Source organism: Megalobrama amblycephala, linkage group LG21 (genome assembly GCF_018812025.1).
Source record: "Megalobrama amblycephala isolate DHTTF-2021 linkage group LG21, ASM1881202v1, whole genome shotgun sequence".
Taxonomy (NCBI): Eukaryota; Metazoa; Chordata; class Actinopteri; order Cypriniformes; family Xenocyprididae; genus Megalobrama; species Megalobrama amblycephala.
The window spans coordinates 1,336,546-1,349,084 of record NC_063064.1 but is presented as its reverse complement, the minus strand read 5'-3'; the positions used below and the strand labels follow the sequence as shown (position 1 = coordinate 1,349,084).

At 36.3% G+C, this 12,539-nt stretch overlaps 1 protein-coding gene across 2 annotated transcripts in view; it reads left to right on the top strand.

Moving 5' to 3' along the window:
* Nucleotides 1-12,539, top strand: part of iars1 (isoleucyl-tRNA synthetase 1) — a 98,764-nt gene that overhangs the window by 30,678 nt on the left and 55,547 nt on the right. For both annotated transcript variants that reach the window (XM_048171961.1, XM_048171960.1), the window contains exons 12-14: nt 637-728; nt 5,318-5,416; nt 11,010-11,136. In XM_048171961.1, coding sequence (XP_048027918.1) covers nt 637-728; nt 5,318-5,416; nt 11,010-11,136 — 318 coding nt within the window. The remainder of the gene's footprint in view (nt 1-636; nt 729-5,317; nt 5,417-11,009; nt 11,137-12,539) is intronic.

Below are 12,539 nucleotides of genomic sequence, written 5' to 3'. Positions count from 1 at the left end.
GGTAAAGGCATTTGGCACATTTAAATTACCTATCTCAGGATTTGTGCTTTTAATGTCTTTAAAAATTGTCATTGGAATTCAACGTGAAGCCTTCATTAAATCTGCCAGCTGCCTGATCGTTGGATGAAGACATCACATTCCTGGTGATGTTAAATGAGTTATGAGTCTTGTAAACACTGGTTTGGTTTCATGTAGGACCTCACGGGTTAAAGTTTTCTCCAGGAGGAATACAGATACCCTTCAAAAGGCCTCACAGGTTAAGAAAATATTCCTAAAATCGATTATGCATGAGACAGGAAGCCAATTCAGCCCCGGTCTGCTACAAGGGCACGCTGGACATGTTTCCATTAAAGTGAATTAATATGACTTTTGTTGAAAGGCAGTCATTGAAACGTGCAGGAGCTGGGATGTGATTGGGCTAAAAAAGACCAAACGTGTCATGCATTTGTACAGCTCCAGCGCTGGCGTTGAGCCCTGCTGCCGATAAAGCCATAAAGCGAGGCCTGTATCTGCAGAAGGGCTCAACCGCCAGCGCTGCAGCTACAGAAATGCTTCATTCTTTAATTGTCACACTTTGTCCGGTTTTATCCGCTGTGCGCTCTGAGACTTTGTTCTCTCTGTCCTCAATGCTTTCAGGATGCAGACAAAAACATCATCAAGTGGCTGAAGGAGAATGGGCGTCTGGTGAACTCCAGCTCTTTCAAGCACAGCTACCCTTTCTGCTGGAGGTGAGTGCAGATGCATCAGGTAAACGCTTTTATTTAGTCTGCTCACATTTACCATTATTCAGCAAATTTTTGCTGGTGAACAGTTTGTCTAAAAGCCAAGAATACAGAATACAGGAGCAATGTTTTTGCTCCTGTTTTGCAAGTTGCTTTTAATAAAAACATCTCTTAAATGCATAAATGTAAATTAAATGCGTACAATCAGGAATTTCGCATAAGGGGGGAAAGTAGGGCTTAGTAGGGCGGGGTAAAAATATAGATGTCTCGATTTTAATCCAGTTTTCTTTTTGATGAACCAATAGTGATCTTAAATTCCAAGATTCAATCTTTTATTTTGTGCTGTTTTCAGTTGATGAATGAGAAAAGCTTCACTGAACATAATTTGCCTGCCATCTAAAGCTTTGTGCTTTGATACTTTGATATTTTGATAAGTTTCAGCTTTCAAATTTTGTCAGTTTTATAGTGAGATTCAAGCAATAAATGTTTTTATGTCTCTTTATTGTGTGACAGATCACTGTAGCATCTCAGTTGAACCGATCATTTCTTCCTCTTTACTACTTCTTACAGCACCAAATCAACATGAATGAACATCAGAAGGAGTTGAAAGATACAGAACAACTGACTGAAATGAATCACATCTCATGTACTCACTCAATTAGTGTTTCAACCGTGGAAATATGTCAATAAAACAGCTTGATATAATATCACATAACGTCACATTTACCACAGAAAAGCCATTTAATGACCATAAAATCGACAGTTAGCTAGAAAAAAATAACTCCAGAGAGTATTTTGATAAATATATACACTGTTACATTCATAATATTTTTACTGAACCTGTTCTTCAATATTTAATGTATGTTTAAATAAATCCATTTATTTATTTTTTTCAAAAAACTAATTGGAATAGAAACTTAATTATTTCATTAAAAAGTTACAATTATAACATTATTATAAAAACTTCCTCATGCGTAATTTAAATATTTGTATACAAATCAGTTAATTTGAACCTTTAATATTATAGTAATGTACCGATTGATGGATATCCTTGTATAGTTTACATCATTTAATTTTTTCCCTTGAGAAAATTGTAAATGAATCAATATTGTAGGGCTGTCAAACGATTAATCACGATTAATCGCATACAAAATAAAAGTTTGAGTTTGCCTAATATATGTGGGTGTACTGTGTGTAATTATGTATATATAAATACAAACACATCCATGTATATATTTGAGAAATATTTACAAGTATATGTATTTATTTATATTTTTTCATATAATTTATATTATATATAAATGCATTTTTTGTACATAAATAACATATTTCTCTTAAATATATACATTAATTTGTGTGTATTTATATATAAATATTATTTACACACATTACTCACACATATATTATGCAAACTCAAACTTTTATTGTATGCGATTAATCACGATTAATCGTTTGACAGCCCTACAATATTGAATCAAAATCGGAAGTGAATCAAAATAGAATGGAATTGTGAAATCTGTGTCAGTACCCAGCCCTAGTGAAAAATGCTTTTCCTGTCATTTACTGTTTTAATCTACTTGTTCACCATCAGCTGTTTGGTTCTGCTGACCAAAAAAATCACTTGGCATAAATCCAGAGAACTTGACTATTGTCAAAGGTTGAAAAAATTGAGTTTTTTTCTTTATCGCCCAATCTTTCAAATTAGCCCCTAAAAGTCAATGCCACCAACATTTTAGTGACCTCTTCAGGACGGGGCAGAGTTAAATCGATAGCGTGGCCTATAGAGAGGGGCGTCACAGGGCTGGAGCATTAGCATATGGTGCTCAATACTGACCCTGCTGCTTCAGCACTTCACATGACCGTGAGTCTGCCGGCTGAGGTCACAGCGGCGCTACAGAGGCTTCCAGTCTCATTAACCCCTCTGAGGAAAGGGAAACTCATGCAACGCTTACGCCATCAATAAATCACTCTCCTATTGATTCTTATGAGCTCTGCCCATCCTGTCACATTATAGATATTGAAGGGGTTTGTCCGTGTAAATGCACAGCAGATATTGACGGTCAATCAGGAGACTTTCGGAATGCTAATGCTGAGCAGAGGTCAAACATGTCCTGCATTTGCTGTCAGAGACTGCTGGCAGAAAGACAACATAGCGGGATATAGAAACCAGCAGAGAATGGAGGCCTGTTTCACTTTTAGCTCATCGTTCAGTAAAGGTCAACCAACAAGATACTTTCATCTGGTCTTCATTAGTTAGCTGGTTAATGTAATACAACCTGTAACTCGAGGAAAAAGTGAAATAGTTGATTAAAACTGTTGATTGATCATTGCATTAATGGCCAGAATAGTCAAACAATCATTCTAGTGACTGTAAAGTTAATCAATTTTCAAAACAATTGTTAGGTATAATTAGAAAGTAGTAGGGATGTATCAATCTGATTGGTTTTGTGGAATTGGTTTTGTTCCTTTTTGAACCATTTGGCATTTGTTGGGTGGAATTAATTACTAAGTAATCTAATGACTGTAATTTAATTTCTTTTCCCTTCAAAAAGTAAAGTAAGGGATTACTCTTATTTTTTCTGTAATTTAATGAATGTTACTTCTGATGCAATAAATACTAGCCTGGATGCCAGCCGAACTTAGCCCCGCCCACAACATTTTGAGGTCGGTGAGTTCAGTCTGGACTCGATCCGTAGAGGAGTAATTATGCCCGAACAGAAACTGTTCGGACCAATCACATTGTCAGGGCGATGATTGACAGATTATCACCAGAAACGTAATCAGCCACGTCATCAAAGAGCGCTTGGGGAGTTTGATTGACAAGCGATCTAACCAATCAGAACGCCGCATCCGCCATTTTGTCCGACAAAGCAGTCAGGAGTTAGAAGATTAACCTCGGTGGAGTTAAACTTGAAAAATTGTGCATATTGATGTCTTTCCGCGTTTGAAACAACATTCATTCTCATGTTCATTCATGTTTATTTGATGCTATAAATGGACTAGTAGGAAGAGATGATCGGTTCACGAGCCTCTTGAGCTGAGGCGCTACAGCAATCTGTCACGATCATGGTCACAACCCATTAAAGAGCCACAAAACGGTTTTTATTGTTTGAATTTTTTTAATAACTACACAGTTTGAAAGCTGGGACTTTGTTTAATATCATAAGTAACCTGCTCTGTCTCGTCTGTCGATGTGTTGTCAGTTTCCTCTTTGCTCCGCGATGTATTTTCCACTCTGTGTGGCGTGACAGCGCCACGGCTTGTCGGACAAAGCAACAGTAACTAAGGGGGGCGAGTCTTTGCGAAAGGTCAATGATGGCTGTTGTTGAAGAACTGAGATGTGTAGATTCCGCCATCGCGTCCGTTATAGAAGATATCGACAGCGCATTCATTTTAAAAGAGGAACAGAGGACCGCGATCAAGGCATTTGTCGATGGGAAAGATGTCTTTGCCGTCCTTCCTACGGGATTCGGCAAAAGTTTGATTTATCAGCTGGCCCCGATGGTCGCTAAGAGTGTTCTGTTGACAACTATGCGTCGCTCAACATACGTCACTTACTCTGTAGCTCTGATTGGTTGTAGGTCTATCCAATTGAGGTCTTTCCTGGATCGGTTGAAATACGCCCCCATAATCAAAGCCCAATGGAGCAGTATCAGACTCATATTCGAACTAGAATTGAGTATGACCACGTCAGGCTAAATAAATACGGTGTAGACTACATATTCTACATAAGACAATAATGGATTTAACATCAAAATTTAATGTTAAAATGTATGTTTTTTTTATGAAACCTTCTCCCTTTACACACTTTGGTAAGTTCAAGAATGATTTATGCAGTTTTATATTATTTATTTGAAAGAATTAAGAGAGCAGTTTCGTGTCTATCCTTGTATTGTTCATCTGGTCGAGGCTGAAATGGGATTTATAAACTAATTTGTAATAAGTAATCCAACACTTATTAGAGAGAGTAAGTATTACAGAAATCTAATAACACTGCTGAAGATGTAATTAGTAGCTAGTAATTAATAACTTTTTTAGAGTAACTTACCCAACACTGGACATGGTTAATCCAAATTCAGTACTGTGTGCTAATTATAGTCATTACTGCACAGCGCCCAAAACAGAAACCAATGCACTTTTAGTTATGAACTGAAAGACTGTGTACTTTAGTCCCTCATAAAAAAGCTTGATGAAGCATTGACTAATTGAATCGCAACAATGGTTCAATTTACATAGTGATTAATAATTTAATTTAAATACAATATCAATTATTTTGTATTTTGGAAGATATTCAAAGTTCAAGTAATTTATCATCCTATATTTATAATGAAAAGATATTTTTAATAATTAAACTTTTTAAATGATTAATCACATAGAAGTTTCTTCATTATCACTAAAACACAGTATCTGTATGGAGAAAAGTGACAGATTTTTACTTGAAGAGCACTGCTCTTTAGGTTTCCCAAACAATTTCTCCCATACCTTCCTGTCTTCCATTGCTTGTTAGTCCTGCCATATGAAACTGTCACATAAGAGAGTATTTTAAAATGATAAAAATGCTTCTTTAAATATTGAAAATAACCTTTCATTCGCAGGTCGGACACGCCGCTGATCTATAAAGCAGTGCCCAGCTGGTTTGTGAGGGTGGAGCACATGGTGGACAAACTTCTGGACAACAACAGCAAATGCTACTGGTACAGTGAATCTGGCGTCTCTAAACCAGTTTATGACCTGCATGTATGATGCATGACTGGACAAACTTTCTCAATTGAAGTTTGGTTGGTGTTTTCTCATACATTTGAATAGGATATTCAGTCTCTTGATCATGTGTGATATGAATGGTGCTTTGTGAGAACTGCATAGCAAGTGCATGTCTGTTTCTCGGATGCAGTTTCAAAGTCATTTGAGTTATTTTGTGTGACTTATCGTTAAATCGTTAAAAAAAGCCTTCTTTTTTTGTTGTTGTTGTTGTTGTTCTGATTTTCTAAAAAAAGCTACTTTTTCAAACTCATTCCTCACTAAATTTTGCCATCTACATTCCATCATGGCAAAAAGCTTTTCAAAGAGTTGTTGTCTGTCGGGTCTTTTGGCAGAAAGGACCCAAGGATTCATGTTGTCTAATTATCCTCTATTTCCGTAATGCAAAGTTCAATTTACACCAAACTTGGTACACTTTCAAAAGAGGATATTTTGAGGATACGCACCAATTTTCGTCCAATTCGCCCATAGTAAGCACAGTAACTCAGCAATTGTTTGATGAAGATAATGGAAATCCACCAAATGCACGACAGCTGTTTTCTGCTGTGGTCATTGTCTTATTTTCCCACCGTTTCCTGGACCCTGGTAATGGCCAATTGCAACTATATTTGAAAGTGTCTTTGTAAAATTGTCATCTTTAATGTATGCGCATAATCTACAGCCTCCTGCGTGAAACAATAACTAGACGAGACAGGCTGAATGTGGATGTTTAAGTGTACACTGGCAGCTGCTCAGTGCTCTACCGAGACGCTGTGGTTTTGGACCACAGCACAGGTGTTTGGCAGCATATGTGTGTAGTAGGGCCGACCTGCTGTAATGTGACTGTCACACCACTCCTGAGTCACTGTACTGCACTGGACAGCAGATGAAATGCAGAAAAGGCCATGTTTGTGTTCCAGGTAATGGCTGAAGAGTTCAGCAAGGTGCTTTGGGTTTATGTGGTTTAGTGCATAATAAAATCACATAATTCTGTATGATTTAGATGGTTGAACAATTCTGTGTCCAGATCTGAGCTTTGTGATGCTGTATGTCAGGATCTCTCTCTCTCTCTCTCTCTGTGGATTGTGTAATTGTACTATTTGGTTTAATGTTGTCTTATGTTTAATGTTGTAATGTTTAAGATTGTGATAAAGCTCATCTTTATTGGAGCTGAAACAACATGAGGATAACAGAAGAATAAATTAACCCATTATTTCAAGATATTTTATTTTGCCTCAGTCCCAAGAAGACCTACAGACTGAAGTTCGTTAGCACAGCTATCCTGATTTGACCTCGGTTGCGGCATGTTAACAATCTAACACGCGTTTCTTATTAACGAGCTGTGGATGATATCCTGCACATCCAGCCCATCACAGTGCCCTTAAATTCTACATTTAGTTCATAGATGAGAGAGCATAGGAGAAGAGAAAAATCATTAAATTGATATATTGTGTGTTGAGATGGAACTTAAATAGAAATGCCTCTACCCGATGAGAATTGATGAAGTCAGTAGTGTCCTGATGAAAGCTTGTGTCTTGAAGAAGGGTAGCAGGATGATGCCCAGGAGGACATTTAACTTTCCTTTACTAACGGATGGATTATTTCAAGGTGTTAGTTTTCTTTTTCAAGAAGAAATAGGATGATGATGATAATTTAAAAAGTCTGTCCTACTTGTGTGCCATGAAATTAGCAAGCATTAACCATTTACACAGAAATTAGGTTTGCTTATGTTTACTGAGCTTACAAAGCTTTTATTTTGGTCCAATATCAATATAGCCTTTAATGTAGTGAAATATGAAACTCTCACTGACAGACCTGCAAGGCTTTTCAAGGATGGTTTTAAATTGATGTAAATCAGGCATCAGGCTTGGTTCCCACTGGACCGTGATCCATAATTTCAATTTTACCATTTCTACAGTTCAAAGTGAGCAGTGCATCAAAACAACAGAGCGGTTCACACCACAAGTGCTTAGGGTTGTTTATGGTAATGACCTTTCGGCGCTGTATCCTCTAATATTTTTATCTAGAGCCAAACTCGCTTCAGTTAAGTCCTTTTCGTTCCATGCTTGTTGTTTGTCTCTCCCGCTAAAGACACTAAAGCGGCACATTTAAGAGCTGCAGATGAAGCAGTTATTTTAACAACAGCAGAAACATTGTGAGCAGCAAAATAGATTGATACTTTCAGTAAAACAATTCATAAATGCTGCAAATATAGTTCTTTTTCATCTGTCATATATGACTCTGACCGTTCAAACCAGGTTTGTGACATCTACATCAGCATGTTAAGAGCATTTCATAATAATAATTGGGAAAATTATTTGTAGATGGCAAGAAAAGACAACTAAAGCTTTGAAATGATTAGTTTGCTTTTTCTGCTCATGATGAGGGCGTTTTTATTATTATTGTTTGTTTTTAGTAGATACTTATTATTAAGCAAAATATAAAAATGGAGGAAAACCCTGAACCATACAGTATCTTTTCTGTCACATGGCCTTCTGCCTTATATATGCATCCAAATGTAAAAATAATAATAGCTTGATAAAACATCTGATCTTACATTTTATATATAATTAGGCTCAATCTATGAAATATATATTTTAGTTATTTAGACGCCGGACCTCTTGAAACTTTAATTGAATACCCCGATCTAAACCCTACTTGGCAACAAATATAGACATTTTTGTTGCTGTTGGTAATCAATCCTCAAAGCAAAATTGCCATTTCTTGTGGAGTCCCTCAGGGTTCGATTTTAGGACCGCTGTTGTTGTTGTTTTATGTTACATTCAGACATTGTTACCTTTACAATAGTTTCATAGCTATACAGATGGTGCACATATATGTCTATTCTGTCTGTAGATCAGAACTACTTGTATGAAATCCATAACTAATGTAAATATGAGTCTGAACATTGAACATACCAGGCTGTAGTTTTAAGTAGGGATGCACCGATACTATTTTTTTAAGGACCGAGTACGAGTACCGATATTTTTTTTTCTAGTACTTGCCGATACTGATGCCTATACATTTATTAATTTCTTTATTTATTTTTTTTGTGATGTTGCAGTTTTCCAAGCACAACACAGTGAGACTAATGAATGTAGGACAGCTTTATTATTACTCCAATGAAAAAAGTAATCATTTTTATGTGCTTGTCACAAACTTAAAGCACAAATTTCACAGTGCATAATTACCAAAGTCATAATAAAAAAAATAAAAACAAACATCAAGTCTTTTTAACCTGCCTTTCAAAAAGTGCTAAACAAATATTACAAAACAGATGTTTATATTAAAGCACTGTGAACCAATGAAAACAACCTAGGGTGACCAGAGGCAATATGACCATGATATGAGAAATTTTATTTCATGAGATGTGATATATATAAAATTTCATTTAACATCTTTTGTTGTTTTATTAACATTACAGACAGACAAATATTTAATTAGGCCATGGATGTAATATCCTGTTTTCACCCACCTGTTTACGTCCACTTAAGCCATAAGCAACTGTAATTACATGAAATACTCCACATTTTGACAACTATTTGTGCATTTGACAATTGAAGCGCAATGAGAACTGATCGCGCGCTGTCTGAGAGAACTGGGATTGGAGAACTTGGGGATCTTTGGTATCGGTGCATCTCTAGTTTTAAGCATGAACCGTTAGACTGTCTTCTAGCATATCACCAGATTACAGTATGTCATTTCTCAAACATTCTGCGACCTAAAAGTCAGCAAAAACAAGCACCGACCAACACCAACAGAAGACGACAGGGTAACACACTGATTTGACAAAAACCCAGCGCCTGTTGCAGTTGTTTTTTGTCTGTCGTTGCAGTTGTTTTTTGTCTGTCGGTGCAGTGTGAATCAGTCTTATAAAGAGAACTCAGTTTGTTGTTTGTCTCTCCCGCTAAAGACACTAAAGCGGCACATTTAAGAGCTGCAGATGAAGCAGTTATTTTAACAACAGCAGAAACATTGTGAGCAGCAAATAGATTGATACTTTCAGTAAAACAATTCATAAATGCTGCAAATATAGTTCTTTTTCATCTGTCATATATGACTCTGACCGTTCAAACCAGGTTTGTGACATCTACATCAGCATGTTAAGAGCATTTCATAATAATAATTGGGAAAATTATTTGTAGATGGCAAGAAAAGACAACTAAAGCTTTGAAATGATTAGTTTGCTTTTTCTGCTCATGATGAGGGCGTTTTTATTATTATTGTTTGTTTTTAGTAGATACTTATTATTAAGCAAAATATAAAAATGGAGGAAAACCCTGAACCATACAGTATCTTTTCTGTCACATGGCCTTCTGCCTTATATATGCATCCAAATGTAAAAATAATAATAGCTTGATAAAACATCTGATCTTACATTTTATATATAATTAGGCTCAATCTATGAAATATATATTTTAGTTATTTAGACGCCGGACCTCTTGAAACTTTAATTGAATACCCCGATCTAAACCCTACTTGGCAACAAATATAGACATTTTTGTTGCTGTTGGTAATCAATCCTCAAAGCAAAATTGCCATTTCTTGTGGAGTCCCTCAGGGTTCGATTTTAGGACCGCTGTTGTTGTTGTTTTATGTTACATTCAGACATTGTTACCTTTACAATAGTTTCATAGCTATACAGATGGTGCACATATATGTCTATTCTGTCTGTAGATCAGAACTACTTGTATGAAATCCATAACTAATGTAAATATGAGTCTGAACATTGAACATACCAGGCTGTAGTTTTAAGTAGGGATGCACCGATACTATTTTTTTAAGGACCGAGTACGAGTACCGATATTTTTTTTTCTAGTACTTGCCGATACTGATGCCTATACATTTATTAATTTCTTTATTTAGTTTTTTTGTGATGTTGCAGTTTTCCAATGCACAACACAGTGAGACTAATGAATGTAGGACAGCTTTATTATTACTCCAATGAAAAAAGTAATCATTTTTATGTGCTTGTCACAAACTTAAAGCACAAATTTCACAGTGCATAATTACCAAAGTCATAATAAAAAAAATAAAAACAAACATCAAGTCTTTTTAACCTGCCTTTCAAAAAGTGCTAAACAAATATTACAAAACAAGATGTTTATATTAATTGCACTGTGAACCAATGAAAACAACCTAGGGTGACCAGAGGCAATATGACCATGATATGAGAAATTTTATTTCATGAGATGTGATATATATAAAATTTCATTTAACATCTTTTGTTGTTTTATTAACATTACAGACAGACAAATATTTAATTAGGCCATGGATGTAATATCCTGTTTTCACCCACCTGTTTACGTCCACTTAAGCCATAAGCGACTGTAATTACGTGAAATACTCCACATTTTGACAACTATTTGTGCATTTGACAATTGAAGCGCAATGAGAACTGATCGCGCGCTGTCTGAGAGAACTGGGATTGGAGAACTTGGAGACCTTTGGTATCGGTGCATCCCTAGTTTTAAGCATAAACCGTTAGACTGTCTTCTAGACGGCCTATGTGAAGTTAAGTGTGGTGTTTCTCTCTGTCTTTGTTCCCAGGGTGCCTGAGTTTGTCAGGGAGAAGCGTTTTGGCAACTGGCTGAGGGACGCACGAGACTGGGCGATCTCTCGAAACCGCTACTGGGGGACGCCCATCCCTCTGTGGGTCAGCGATGACTATGAAGAGGTCAGTGATAGATCCATGAGCAGACTTTGAGTGATATTTCATATCTTGATTATGTGTTTGCTTGAAAATGGCCTCTGTAAATTCAAATTGTTTCATGCAAGACAAAAATCGAGGCATTTTTTCCACACTGCTTTCAATTAACACAAGGCAGCGTTATTATCGTTAACTAACACAAACTATTAAAAACATTTCTGTTAATTGAAATAAAATATAATATAAATATTAGTTGAAAAACTTAAAAATGAGAAATTTTGCATTGGCAATGAACTGAATTAAGTTTAAGTTGAAGCAGTACAATCATTAACCTGAAATAAATGAAAACTAACTAAAACTGAAATAAAAATAAACCTAAATAGCAATATATATTTTAAAAAAAAACACAACGAAATGACTAAAAATTAAACTAAAAATAACATGAACAATAAGTATGCAAATAAAAGCTAATTAAAAATATTAATAAAACTTACAAAACCAAAATAAAAAACTAAAATAGCACTGACACAAGGAAGAAGGATTTATTGATTGATTGATTGAAATAATGCATAGTAATAAACGGCAGTATACAGATATTTTTATTAAAACAGTTTCATTTATGATAACATTTGAATGATCATGGAAGTTAAGCACAAGGATTGTGAATCTGGCATCTGACGCTGTCTTTAAGAAACATTGGCAAATAAATTTGTAAGAAACAGTCACGGTGTCACTTAATTTGATATCAAGAGCATGATCTAATGATTCCCATTAGCTGCATTTGATAAAAGCTCTGTGAAGTTTGAGAGCGTACGCTGCTGATAAGCATCAATTATTTGCCTCCTTCATTTGAATGTTCTTAGAAGGATGACCGTCTTAAACATCGGTAATGGTCTTTAAGTGCTCTTATTAGCGTGTTTTTCTTAAAAGCTCAACTTGTGGAAAGTCAGAATTAGGTTGTTGGCGTCTTCGCCTGCTGAAACGAGCTATTCGAAAAGAAGGACAGCGACCTGCTTCCTGAAAATAGCATAATGAGTTGTTTCCCAGAGCGAGTCTCTGGAGTGCCGCTGACTCCCCGAGCGGAGCGGAGCGGGGCCAGAAAGCGCAGCTCTCTTGCTCTCTGCCGAGGCGGCCGTATCTGGGCCGCATTACCTGAGACCAGCGGAAAACGGGGACAGCGGTCCAACCTCGCCGCTCACTTTCAGTAACACACTTTATGGTAAACTTCACTGCCCACCTGGTGAAAATCAAGGTTGTCCTGGTTTTTGACCGGTGTTAAGTTTGCAGGAAATTGTGCAAATGTGTGCGTTACATAACATTAGACAAATTTGGAGTTTTATGCTGAAAAAATCCCGCTGACTTTCTTTACAGTAGGTTGAAATATGAGTCTTTTATAGAGTCTTCTGACTAGGGCCAGTAACCAACCACCT